This window comes from Caretta caretta, chromosome 1, assembly GCF_965140235.1.
Source record: "Caretta caretta isolate rCarCar2 chromosome 1, rCarCar1.hap1, whole genome shotgun sequence".
Classification (NCBI taxonomy): Eukaryota; Metazoa; Chordata; order Testudines; family Cheloniidae; genus Caretta; species Caretta caretta.
This window is the reverse complement of record NC_134206.1, coordinates 311034212-311048999: the sequence shown is the minus strand read 5'-3', so window position 1 is coordinate 311048999 and position 14788 is coordinate 311034212. Positions and strand designations below refer to the sequence as shown.

At 38.8% G+C, this 14788-nt stretch overlaps 1 protein-coding gene across 4 annotated transcripts in view; it reads right to left on the bottom strand.

Annotated features, from left to right (window-relative positions):
• PTPRZ1 (protein tyrosine phosphatase receptor type Z1) overlaps positions 1-14788 on the bottom strand; it is a 198494-nt gene that overhangs the window by 51448 nt on the left and 132258 nt on the right. For all 4 annotated transcript variants that reach the window (XM_048836185.2, XM_048836184.2, XM_048836186.2 and 1 more), the window contains exons 9-11: positions 13248-13432; positions 12107-12233; positions 1736-1779 (exon numbers count right to left, since the gene is read on the bottom strand). In XM_048836185.2, coding sequence (XP_048692142.2) covers positions 1736-1779; positions 12107-12233; positions 13248-13432 — 356 coding nt within the window. The remainder of the gene's footprint in view (positions 1-1735; positions 1780-12106; positions 12234-13247; positions 13433-14788) is intronic.

Below are 14788 nucleotides of genomic sequence, written 5' to 3'. Positions count from 1 at the left end.
GTCTCAAAGATATGCATTAATATTCTTTGATATCAGTTCAAGAGTCATTGCAACATAACAGAAGATCATCATCATCTTCTTCCTTGCCATTTCCCTATTTGGAGTTGGTGACTTTTATAGCCTTCTTTCAAAACTCATGATTGTATGCCTGGCTGTTGTGCAAATTGGTCTTTCTAAGGTCTTTTGATATCTAGTCTTTGGCCTCCCCCTTAGTCATCTTCCGTCCATGATAATTGCAAGGGCCATCCAATAAAACAGAAGATATTTTTAAATATTTACGATCTGCTTTCAAATCATTTAATCTTCATAGTTACTCCAAACAGGATGTTAGGATTTAGGATTTTAAAGGTCAACATGACCCTGAGACACTTAAAAGCAATTTCACAGGCAGTATCTCAGATACCACATACTGAAATTTCTGTTGCGGACATCTTAGTAACTGTTTAGTGAACACAATTTAAAGTACTTCTGCAGAAATGTATGTTAGGGCTTTGCATTAGGTTCTGAAAATCCATTTTCTCAAGGCCAACTCCCCCAGTCTTTATTCAGTCCTAAATCAGGCAAAAATCACAGTTGAAATTAACTAACATCCTGATATCATATTGATGGGTGCAATATAAATACTTAGATAAAGAGTTTAAATAAATATAGATAAATGGATTGAACAAATGGGTAATTGGATAGATAGATTTGATAGTTTGGATGAATTGGTACAGAGATGGAAAGACAGATATGGGCCATTTCTCTATCTATTTAACTGACTAGGATTTGCCCCTCGGTGAGAATAATGTGCACATATTATCAAACAGTAAAACAGATGTTCTGAATGATCACTTGATGCTAACACATTTTATAGAGGTATTGGCCACATTACAAAAACTATTTTACAGTCTATTAAAAATTGTACTGGGACTCTTTCATATTCCTCTGCTTGTATGCCAGCTACCGTAGTTGCCAAAAATACAACTGTGCCAGATCAGAGGGAGTTATGAAAACATCTAAAATTGTATAAAACATGGTTACATTATTATAAATTGTGGTTAATACATCAAAATGTCATTACTTATGTTCAAGGGGTGGAATTATCAGCCTATTGAAATGAACGGAAGTTTTGCCATTGACTTCAACGGACCAAGGATTTCACCCAGTATTTCGGGGCCAGATTTACAAAGATATTTAGGCACCCAAAGCTGCAGATAGGCATCTAGTGGAAAGAACAAAAGTGCCTAAGCAGGTCAATCACTTAACTCCCATGGGCCCATGCAGGACTGGATGAGTGCTGGGTTCCTTCTGGAAGCTGAGAATCTCTCTCATTCTCAATAGTATAAAACTGCCATTTCTAGCATTACAGAGAAGCAAGGCTTGGACTTCAAAGTCATGACATTTTTATGTATAGAAAACCTATCACTAGCCCAAAGCTGAAGCGTGCCTGAGGCAGGTGTAACTGGGGAAGGGGAGGCAATTCCACATTTTGGGGAGAAAGAAAAAACATTTCTTTGGCAGGTGGATTTTTAAAAATTGTACTTTTTTGAAGCTGCTCAAGCATCTGGAACGTAGAGTAATTCCCAGGGGATATGCGTTAGTAGGCAAAGTGTAGGTGACATGGTTAAAAGTACATAAATTCAGCTCTGCAAGTTATCACAGTTGATCATCTCCATTTATGTGGAGTGTGTTATATATTATTTGAAACGTTTGTGTGAAAACGAATGTATGAAATTACTACACTTTACAATACCTCATATTCTTCAGTTTCATTCAGTTCAGGAAAGAGGTCAATTTCTATGAAACAAAAAGGTGCATTATATTATCCACTGTTTTAACCTCACAGATTTATTGATTTTGCAAGACACAATGGTATAATTTTCATGGTTAGTGTAGAAATGATAGACCAAAAGATGTTATTTAAGCTGTATTACAATCACAGGTCATTACAATGTTATAGTCATTTTCTAATCATGGCTGTATTAACCAATAAACCCATTAGGCTGAGGTCTGAGATGATTTTGGAGGTGCGATCTGCTGCCAAGTAGCTGCACAGAGGAGTAGCAGTGAGGGAAATAATGGGACTCAACAACTGGCTGGCATTTTGCTGCAACATTTCTGATGGGCTGAGGGGTGTAGCTGAAGCTGCCTGTCTGCACAGAGGAACAGCATCCAGGCCCATGGTGATGAGAGTGAACAGGTGGGCCTGGAACTGGGTTGGGGGGTGGGGGATACAGACAGGAAAAAGGTCCTGCAGTACTAGCTGAAGAATGCTCCAGGCCCTTGGAGTATGTCTAAACTGAAGCTGGGAGTAAGCCTACCCAGACCAGGTAGACACTTGCTAGCCCCGCTCAAGTGTATTAAAAATAACAGTGTGGATATTGAAGCAGTGGTGGCAGCTCAGGCTAGCCACCAAAGTCCAAGCTTGCCTGACCACCTGGTCCAAACCCAAGCTGTGCCACTGTCACAATGTCCACACTGCTCTTTGAGTGTGCTGGTGTTAGTCTTTCTAGCTGGGCAAGGAGGCACGCTCCCAGCTGCAGTGTAGACATACCCTTTGTACCTGTGCAACGAGGCACACATTACGTTCTAGTTAGACTCATGGACTTTAAGGAGGGACTGTTGTGATCATCTAGTCTGACCTTCTGCACATTATAGGCCACCAAACCTTACTGCCCCCTCTTATAATGGACCCAGGCACTTTGCACTGTTAAATTCAATCCGTTTCTCTATTGTTTCCTTTTTAAGCTTCTCTAGATCTTCTTGTATGATATTCCAGTCCTTTGCCGTATTGTCAATACCTCCCAAGTTGGTGTCATCTGCAAATTTTATTAGCCCATTCCCAAGTTTTGTGCCAAGGTTTAAAAAAATCTATCTTCTCAAAGATAGAGATCAGGTTGGTCTGGCACAATTTATCTTTTGTAAAACCATGCTGTATTTTATCCCAGTTACTGTTTACCTTTATGTCCTTAACTACTTTCTCTATAAAAATTTGTTCCAAAATTCTGCATACAGCTGAGGTCAAAGTAACAGGCCAATAGTTTCCCAGATCACTTTCCCCCCCTTTCTTCAAAATAGGGGCTATATTAGCAATTCTCCAGTCATAGGATATGACCCTCGAATTTACAGATTCATTAAGAATCCTTACTATTGAGCTTCCAATTTCATGTGTCAGTTCCTTTACTATTCTTGGATGGAGATTATCTGGGCCCCCCAGTTTAGTCCCATTAAGATGGTTGAGTCTGACTTCCAACTTGGATGTGGTAATTTATACTTCCATATCATCATTTCCATTAGCCACCCTGCTACCACAAGCTTCTTATAACCCTTATTAAAAACTGACATGTTCATTTATGTATTGGGCCAGGCCTAGGTTATCTTTAATCTCCATCCTATACCTCATTGTTTAGAGGTCCCACTTCTTCTTTCCTTGTTTTCTTTTTATTTATATGGCTAGAGAACCTTTTACTGTTAGTTTTAGTTTTCTTTGCAAGGTCTAACTCTGCTTGGCTTTTGGCAGTTCTTTCTTTTTCCTTACACTTTCTGACTTCCAAGAAGTAGCTTTCCTTGCTGATCCTTCCCATCTTCCATTCCTTGAAGGCTTTCTGCTTTCTCCTAATAACCTGTCTGAGATGCTTGCTCCTCCAGTTTGGTCTGCAACCCTTCCCAATGATTTTTTTTTTATTTGGTAGGCCAGCATCAACACACATGCCTACATTGCTGAGGGAAGGGTTAGGGGCAGCTGTATCTTAGTGTCACATCAGGTGGGATTAGACATTTGCTTGTAGACATTTGCAGTCAGAATAACCCCATGCAAATTTGGATTGGTACAATATGTGCAAATGAATAAAAGATGTACAGACTTCAGCTCATTTGTGTAGTGATTTTCCTTGTGTAGGAAGAAGAGCAGCATAATTCATGCCACTCTGGAGAAAGTAGCACATCTTAGATATACCTGGGGGTTTGAGGGGATCAGACTGATAGATACCTGTGTTCTCCACAGCTGGCTGGGAGTGGATAGTGTGATGGTAGTGGTGGTGGAGAAGATGACATGATGTTACCCATGGTGGGTATTGTTGGTGTGATCCGGCCTATTATCCCCATACTTGTGTGCATGTATTCCAATGATCCTTCCACAGTACATAACATATTTTCTGTTTTTCCCTCCCTGGGCACTGCTGCCCCCTGTTTGGGTGATGCAATCTCCTGGAGGGAAGGTTGAGGCTGCCTTGCTACCATTGCAACCTCCTTCTTGTACACCTTCCATCACGGAGTCAGGGAACCCTCAGGTGGGTCCTGTGCCATTATGATCTATGATGCAGTGCAAAATATGTTATAAAGGGACTTTTAAAAAATGGCATTATTGATTACAGAGTTTGAATGTTGTCCTTGGACTGCTTATGGTCAACTTCTTAATTTGATAATCCTTGACACAATAGGCTAGACTCACATTCAGAGCCCAATTCTGGTCCCACTGAAGTCAATGGCAAAATTCTAATTGATTTCAATGGATCATGATTTGGCCCTGCAAGGATAAACTACAGTGGATCATATTAAGGCATTAAAAATATGTTGCAAGTTCTTATGAATAGATATAGGCATTGGGTGTTATGCATCTGTAATTAAATGGTTCCTTCTGAAAAGCAGTTATTGTGCAGCTGCATTGTACATCCTTAACTGAAACATTTTGGCTGCATTCATATTTCATTATTCCATATTACACAGTAATTACTTGCCAATTTCTCCTGCCCCTCCCCAATAAGATAAGTTAAAGGTGACATTTTCAATAGTACTCAGTGCTGGTGGACATTGCTCTCATTTAGGTAAATGGCCACTGACTTCAGTGGGAACAGAGTTAAAGCCATAACCAAAAATAAATCACGAAGCAGTTATACTTCTATATTTTGCACTCCTGCATCTTAAAATGGCCACTCCTGATTGGACCCAGGGTAACGTTTAAAAAAAAATCTAAATGATGTGGAGACTAGGTCCTATTTTCAAAAGTGTCTTAGGGCCAGATCCACAAAGGTCTGCTCAGTGTTGCAATGCCTAACCCTGAAATGTAGCCCTGAGTTAGGCACCCAGGCTCCCAATGGGGAGCGTTAGGTACCTAAGAGGGAGATCCTCAGAAACCAGTAGCTGAGTGGGGAGCTGCCTAAAACTAGCCTGGAGTAAAAGGTAGAGGCTTAGGTGTGGCTTAGACCCAGATCTTCAATGGTACCAGTGTTAAACTTCTATTAATCTAGACCTTAGGTGCCTCACTTATGGGCCAAAGATAGGCATCTCTCTCCATTCAGGATTCTCAGCCATTAATTCTCTTTTGGAGCCTAAACCAGGTCATGCCATAGCAGCCAAAACTCAGATCTTTCTCATGAAAAAACAGAGAAAATGAGACCCCAGAATAGCCCATTGTTTAGAGCTTTTATGTGGGAGACCCAGGTTCAAATCCCTGCTCTGCCTGATTCGAAATAGGGACTTGAACCCACATTCTAGATGAGTGCCCTAGCCAACTGGCTATTCTGGGGGCACATCTCTCTAACCTCCCCTGTTCTACTTTGAAGAAATAATTAAATATTAATTGGAGCAGAGATTCCACATTTTCCACATCCCATGTGAGTGTCCTAATCACTGGGCTACTGAGTCAGACTCTCTCTCTCCCAATGGATATTTGATTATTAATTAGGGTTCCATCACACTAACAAGTTAAAATATTTGGATTGATAAGTTGTAGAATGTAAAAAAAATGGAATAATCAATTCTCCATGAAAGCATTTTATAAGTAGTAATATTGAATTAAATGCTTGGCATATTAACAAAAATATAGAAAAGTTATCTTACCTCTCTCTTTCTGAAGGCTAGAAGGCTGGGGGGAGGGGAGGGGAAAGATGATGATATTCCCTGGCTTCTCAATGGTTTCTGTTTACATTTTTAGATAGTGATTTCAAAATTCTTAATACTGTAGCCTGGTAACATACATTATGTGGTCAATAGACTCTTAAAAACAGCCTTTCATTAAAGAGAAATATGATTATTTTTGTTGTTAGGATTAATTTTGTCTTCAAATAATCAAAATAAATATTTTCTTTCAGATTTCATGTTTTCTACAGTATCTATGTTATCTTTTGAACTTTATCTAGAAGAAAAACTAATGCAGTGATAATACAAATGGATGTAAAACACCTCTACAAACTTTATTTACTACAAGGAAAACTGTAAAAGGTTTCAATATCCTCCGTTTCAACCAGAATGAAACTACAATTTCATCCTGATGTATCCATGGAAACTCTCTTGATTAGATGGTAACAAAATAAATCTACTTGCTAGCAACATTTAATTACAGTTATTGTGGTTTTGCTAATCTTAATACTGTGTTCTTGAACCAATAATATATATAAGTAATATGGTACCATTTCCCAACACAGAAATAAAACTCAGAGGTAGGTTAACAAACAAGGCATGCTTGATTTTTTCTATAACGGCAACTTGGTTATTCTATAGCTTAGATTTTATTGGGGAAGTTCCAACCTTAAATTTATTAAAAGTTTTCAAGTGCATGTATATAATACTGTAGTTTAATGATTTTTGCAGAAATGATAGAATAAGTACAAAAGGAAAATGTGATAACTAAATATTTCCTTTACAGTTAAATTAGCTCAACTCCTAAAAATATCCCCCATAACAATGTGTTCCATAATTTTACAATAATATTCACAGAATAAATTATCTTCAGTTCTACACTACAGTACATAATAAATGACACTGCAAGAACTCAAGTAAAACCATTTTTGCCACATTTAAATGAAATATCTATTATCTTTTCATCATTCCTCAGCACAAGAATCACAAAAGCCCTCCTAAAGTGAAATATTTCAGATACCCTTATTCTTTATGAAGAAAATCTCTCACAAAGACAAGTTACAAAGACACTGCATAAAAAGGCCCTCACAAAGAACTGACGCTAGCATGAGCTGCCAAGTGGGAGCCAAAAGTTTGAGATTTATGTCCCATTATGTTGTTTTTATGAAAAACTTCAGTTGACTTCCTCACACAGAACAAGGGGAGGATACGTATTTAGTCCAGTGGTTCTCAACTTATGTATCACTGTGGGCTGCATAGTGGCCCACAATGTGTTACCTGGGCTGTAGGGGTCAGGTGGTAGGGCAGCAGCAGCCCGGACTCTGACCCTGGATGCCCGCTGCGGGGGCCCCATCTGCTCGGGGTCAGGCAGCTGCCTGCCCTGGATCCTAGAATCCTGCTGTGCGGGGCAGGGCAGCTGGCCTGGAGCTTGCGGGGCCAAGCGGCAGCCCTGGACTCCTGACCCTGAGGGGCCACCTGGGAGCCCTGGACCCACTCGGCGCAGCTGTCCCCGACCCCCGTCGTGTGAGGCTGGGTGGCTGCCCCAGAGCTTGCAGGGCCTGGCAGCACCACCAGACCCCGGACCCCAACCCCATGGGGCCAGCAGGGACCCTGGACCCTCACCGCGTGGGACAGCCTGCCAGCCCCGACCCTGCCACATGGGACGGCGGGGCAGTCTGGATCCCACCGGGCTGGGCAGCCGGGAACCTGGACCCTGCCACGCAGGCCGGCCTTAACACACAGCTGAGCTGGGCCGCATTTATGCATCTATAATAACAGCTATAGAGGAAGTTACTGCAAAACTTTCATAACTATACAAATGTTATCTAAAGAATGAAACACATGCATTTAGATCACCATTCAGAAACCATTTCCAAAAGCAAATAATCAGATTATAAATAATGGTTGAGATATTGTCAAAGCTGGCTATGCCATTCAGCCATGCAAGTCCCATTAATTTTAATGGTATGGCTAAATCTCCTAGTTGGGTTTGAAAATGCTAACCCATGCTAAATAATGCTAACCCATGCTCATGCTAAATATTGATAAAGCACTCCAAGACCCGAAGCCCTTTCTGACTAGCCATGAGCTTACTGGAAACTATATAAATACACACACACTGTATCACAAGTTTTAAAATTCCACAGTTCTAAATAAAAAACAATATAGGAACAAACAAAGAGAAAATCGTACAGTTCTTCTCACAAACTTAATAGATTAGTATGGTAGTTCTCATGATGGCACGTGGGCCCCCAGTGGATTGCAGAGCCCTTTTGGAGGGTCCACAGACTGTAATATTTCTTAGAACCCAGCAGTACAGGGATGAAGTTGGAAGAGGACCTGGCCCATGACAGGATCTTTCCTGTTATGTAATAGTCCTAGAGAATGAGAAGTTTCACTCTGGTCGGTGGATCACCTGTAGTCTGCAGAGCCCTTACTGGTGGTTCACAGAATGAAATGTTTTGAAAGGGTGGTGGCAGGCTATGAAAGGATCTCTCTCTTACAAATGGTCAGCATAATGGAAAACCAAGAACAAACGAATGGTAGCAGGTGTTGAGTACATAAAAATATATAGTACAGCAGTACTAAAACAGCCCCTATATTAAAAATATGCAGTCCAAGGGTGAAATTCAACCCCAAGCAGAGGGCCCAGGCAAAGCCTTCTGTATTAGTTAAGTTCCACTTAAGCTTTTAACATGGAATTTAATTTGTTCAGATGGCATTGCAGTGAATTTCATCCTAATTGGGCTGACATACTCAGAATAAATCTTGAATATAAAAGTTATTATACTGAATTTGAGTCCATTTTGTTTCAGGTCTTCATAGGTGAAGATAGTGTTTTTTTCATATATTCACAAGCAGGAGTTCTGGGAAATATTTTGGTCTTATTACTGTGAACCCCATTTCATACCACCATCTATAAAGCAGATCACAAAATCAGTTTTGGTATTATATTTGGCAGGTGAATGTTTGTATGAAAACATCTCTTTCTCTGACTAATTAGATACATACCTTCTCATGTCTCTGTTATTTAATATTTCCAGCACACTTCATTCAAATGCAACTGATTAAATCAATAAATTGAAGTTACAAGTGAAGGAACATTTTGTTTAGAATGTTACCATGTTCCCACTTTGTACAGATGTAAGATGACATTTACAAGACTAGGGAATACTGTAAATTCATATTAATGATACTGACTATATATGAGGGATTTTACACTGCTCTTACATAGTAGAGTTTCATAATTCAATCATTTTTGCATATGAAACTGTGAAAGTACACAGTGAAATATGTACAGAGATTGCTTTAATCTCCTCACATTTTTTCTTTAAAAATGGGGAAATGATAAACATATCTAGGAATTTATGTCAATGCAACTTTAAGGTTACCATTTTAAAAGTTCTAAAGCAATGCAATGCAAAAATCAAGTTCTTATCATAACATTAATTGTTCATGCTGCACATAGGTATGGTTTTTCATTACTACTCATGAAGCAGATCCTGAATTCCTTATTCCATATTTACTTATTTCTCACTCAAAGGGAAATCATCAGGAGTTTCCTTGCAAAAAAATGGAATGAGAACCTCAAGCCTTGACCCTATGCTGATAAATGTAACATACAATGGATCCGTTTCTGCCCTCAGATATGCACACAAAATTCCAAATGATGTATTTGTGCGTTTTATAGATGTAATGGAGGGTGAAATTAGTTTTTACAGAAAGTATGTGCCATGTAAAGGCCCCACTCCTGCCCCCACTAAAGTTAAAAGCAAAATTATCACTGACCTCCATGGGAGAACAACAGGGTTCAAATTTACTATGAGAATCTTCGCTTCTGAGCGTTTAAAGCTGTAATGTTTGTGTTGTACCAAAGTAAGTTTATGTACTGAATTAAGAACAGTTGGCAACTCTGTCCACATATCTATTCAGGGAACACCATCATAGGGCCTAACCACATCAGCCACACTATCAGAGGCTCATTCACCTGCGCATCTACCAATGTGATCTATGCCATCATGTGCCAGCAATGCCCCTCTGCCATGTACATTGGCGAAACCGGACAGTCTCTACATAAAAGAATAAATGGACACAAATCAGACGTCAAGAATTATAACATTCAAAAACCAGTCGGAGAACACTTCAATCTCTCTGGTCACTCGATTACAGACCTAAAAGTCACAATATTACAACAAAAAAACTTGAAAAATAGACTCCAACGAGAGACTGCTGAATTGGAATTAATTTGCAAACTGGACACCATTAAATTAGGCTTGAATAAAGACTGGGAGTGGATGTGTCATTACACAAAGTAAAACTATTTCCCCATGTTTATTTTTCCCCCCATACTGTTCCTCACATGTTCTTGTCAACTGCTGGAAATGGCCCATCTTCATTATCACTACAAAAGGTTTTTTTCTCTCCTGCTGGTAATAGCTCACCTTAACTGATCGCTCTCGTTATAGTGTGCATGGTAACACCCATTGTTTCATGTTCTCTGTATATATAAAATCATCCTACTGTATTTTCCACTGCATGCATACAATGAAGTGGGCTGTAGCCCATGAAAGTTTATGCTCAAATAAATTTGTTAGTCTCTAAGATGCCACAAGTACTCCTGTTCTTTTTGTGGATACAGACTAACACGGCTGCTACTCTAAAACCTGTCATTATGCAAGGTATTGAATTAAACATTAATTGTGGAAACCACATGAACGGTTGGCTTCAATCCAAATGGAGTCATACTGGAATCGAGGCCCTGATCCTTTAAAAGGTATCTGCCAATGATGTGCCTTGCTTAACTCCAATGGGACTTGACACAGGAATAAGGGTCTGTGCTTGTGGATTCTTTGCACAATTGGGGCTCACATTGCTCCAAGCTACCCGCTGGCATAGTCTAGTCTATAGTCTAGACTTTGGGTGCGTGTCTGTGGATGGAGTCCCCTCTCATGTGATTTTTGAAGCACAAGTTGGGAAAATTCTGCGGGAGAGACGTAAGGAAATCCAATATCAAGGAGTTACAGACTGGCATTTCACTTCAGTTTGTATCTTATTACATTGACAGAACCTCTCCTCAGAGAAATACAGAGTACAAAGGCTCTGACAAATATGAGCATAATAAGACCTAGGAAACACAGTCTTCTAAACATGTTGTTTTTGAAAGACAGGTTAGATATGCCTTGGAAACTTTTGTGTTTTAACCACAAATGTCCCAACATAAAACAACTTCTTATGCTCATATATCATTACTTTCACACAATCCATGGTAACAAGCAGAAAATGGAAAATACTTATATTCTTTATCAGTAGTGGTTCTCTTAACATTATGGGCGAAACTGGGCTCTCAGGTACATGTACATTTCTCTTCTGACTTAACTGGAGTTACACAGGTAGGTGTAATTGAGGGGAGAATTCCATACTTATAACCCAGAATTAAAAACAAACAACAATCTAATCCAAAGGTAAGCAAAACTGGGGTGTGTGAGTATGCTAAAGACCATAATGGACTGATCCTATGATCAAGATACACACAGTCCAATCCAACAGCTGCTTAAGTCAATGGAAGATTTCCACTGACTTCTATGGAAATTGGATCAAGCCCTAAAACTTCCACTGACTTTAAGGAATGACTGAAGGACAAGGACAAGCCTCTTTATTTTGGTTTTAAATTATCTATTATTTACTTACAGACAGAGGAGTTAAATCTGGCTTTGAAATCAACAAGATTCGATTATTAGCCCCTTTGATTTTCACAATCCAACATTAAGAAGCAAGGGAATTCCATCACCACATATGCTTTGAAATCAAACTCCAAGTACTCATATGTAATAAAATTTCAAAATCAATTGAGATACAAATTTTTAATTTATATTAGCTCATTTTGTTTACTTAACATTTTTATCACGTGGATTAATTTTAGGAGGCAGAAGGATGCAACTGAAACAATTCCAAAATGGCTTTACTTCCCAGGTTTATTGTTCAAAATCATTCATCTGATCTGAAATCATGTTCACTTGTTTAAATATATTTTTATAGTTAAAAAAATCAACACAAAATTCTCACGTTTAAAGGAATACATGGCAGAAAATGAGTGACAGAGAATACAAGTCACCTCATTAAACAAATGTAAGGTTAACTACAATGATTTTGAAATTCCATTTTAGTGTACTTTGATAGTCAAGCATTTTTAACTGGTTTGCAAGCAAACTATTTCTCTGAATACAGATTTGTAGCCAGAAGTTACTACTGTGCTCAAAACAACACTTACCTGGATCATCTAAGGGCATATCAACAATGACTTGATCACTGTATTTTCCATATAGACCATTAGTGCAAACTGCAACTATCTGAAGAACATAACTTGTATTGGGCAGCAGATTATTTAGAATAGCTCCCTAAAAGAAAAATCATGTTTAATCATATAAATATAAATCCTTAGCATATTTTTTTTGAAAATATTAGATTATTTTATTCTAAGAACAGCGTTTTCTCATATGAGACAAGGTGGGTGAGGTAATATCTTTTATTGGACCAACGTCTGTTGGTGAAAGAGACAAGCTTTTTGAGCTACACAGAGCTTATAAGAGCTCAAAAAGCTTGTCTTTTTCACCAACAGACGTTGGTCCAATAAAAGGTATTACCTCACCCACCTTGACTCTCTAATATCCTGAGACCAACACCACTACAACAACACTGCAGACAACAACAGAAGATATCAACATTTTCTCACATGAAACATTCTAATACATCATTTTTTACATTTTATAGCCAGAAAACCAGGCATAAAGCTTTAATCAACTGATTTTGTGAAACGTCCTAATGGCAGGCGACCGAAAAACTGGAGAGAATACATTTTTCTATGCTGAATATTAGTTTTAGATTCTAATATTCCTTGTGAAGCTTATGCAGCTTCAAAGGGGGTGATTGTAAATGTTTGTGTTGGTAAAGGACCATCATATTATAAATCAGTGAGCCAATATTTATAGTAATCACAGATGGATCATTGTTCAGATGCTGAATTTGTCATTAGTTACCTGTGTACAACATCCTACATATCAAAGATCATTGGGGCATGATGAAAGTGTCTTGTGACTAACAAAATCTGAGTTTGATGCTATAGTAATAGTTATTTCAAGGTATTACAGACAAATAAGAACAGCAAATTTTTGAAAATTAGCACTGTGGGTGATGGTAGCTCTCTCCCGTATAGCTTTTTGTTTGTTTGTTGTTGTATTTTAAATTTGTCTCTGTGGCTGTATAGCCAAGGATACAAGCAGTGTTTCTACGAGCAGCGGCCAAAGACATTAATTCTAGCTGAATCAGCTCCCTGACATAATCTCTCAGAATAATTCTTTGTGAGTGCTTCACCACCACCACTTTTGTATGAAACTTGAAGAGTTTACAGTTACCAAGTCCTGATACCCATCTGTCAGAAACTCATGTTTAGTCTGGTCTTCTCCATCCAATTGCTGATAAAAGACAGCAAATCTCTCGATCATGGCATCATAAACAACTCGAGGTCTTTCCCATGTAACAAGAAGGCTGGTATAGTTCTTTGGATCAGCTTGGACGTTTTCTGGTTCTGAGCTGCAAACTAAAAACAGCATCACATTTATAAACAGCATAATGGATTCTGAGCACTGAGGGTGTGGTCTAATTCCCATGGAAGTTAGTGTAAGTCTATCCATTGATTTCCATGGGAGTTGGATCAGTCCTTAAAATTCTAAACCATATAAATCTAAACTACCAAAGATCTACTTATGTCACCACTGTGTTTGAGTTGTTTTCCAATTGGTGAAAGTGGAGTTTTTCCTTTTGTTTTAATGATATTATCTAATAGAATGAAGAGATCTTGGTACATTCTAAGTTTTCACATTTTGATAAAGGTGCATATCAAGTCCCATGAAAATTAGAGAATAACATTCTTTTTGATTTGTGTTAGAACTGCTTATTGGCCATAAAGTACTGGTATACCCAGAAGGATAAATTTTATTTCTTTGTAATCATGCAAGTGGCAAAATGGAAGTGTAAAGGTTTTTACGTATGTTTCTCAGGAAAAAAAAGTCTCTAGTAGTCTATACTTTCATGAATCTGTGAAAGAGGAAGCCATTAGAGTAGGAGGAACTATGCATTGCCTTGACAATATCTGCATTTTATGATATAGAATCATAGAATCATAGAATATAAGGGTTGGAAGGGACCCCAGAAGGTCATCTAGTCCAATCCCCTGCTCAAAGCAGGACCAATTCCCAGTTAAATCATCCCAGCCAGGGCTTTGTCAAGCCTGACCTTAAAAACCTCTAAGGAAGGAGATTCTACCACCTCCCTAGGTAACGCATTCCAGTGTTTCACCACCCTCTTAGTGAAAAAGTTTTTCCTAATATCCAATCTAAACCTCCCCCACTGCAGCTTGAGACCATTACTCCTCGTTCTGTCATCTGATACCATTGAGAACAGTCTAGAGCCATCCTCTTTGGAACCCCCTTTCAGGTAGTTGAAAGCAGCTATCAAATCCCCCCTCATTCTTCTCTTCTGCAGGCTAAACAATCCCAGCTCCCTCAGCCTCTCCTCATAACTCATGTGTTCCAGACCCCTAATCATTTTTGTTGCCCTTCGCTGGACTCTCTCCAATTTATCCACATATCCATATGTTTTGTAATAGATTTTTACAATCAATAGCAGTATTCTTACAAATTATTATGAGTATACTATTCAACAGTAAGAATATTAATAATAATGGCTGAGATCTTCAAAGGAGCCTAGCAGAGTGAGGTGTCCAAGCCCCATGAGACTCAATGGAATATAGGTGCCTGTCTTGCTCCTTTTAAAATTCCAGCCAATATCTTCCATTTCCTTAGCAGTTTTCATCATAGGATGAAACAATTCCTAACTGCCAACAGTAATTGACTAATCCTCACAACACAATTCTTGAGGTAGGTAAGTATCGGGC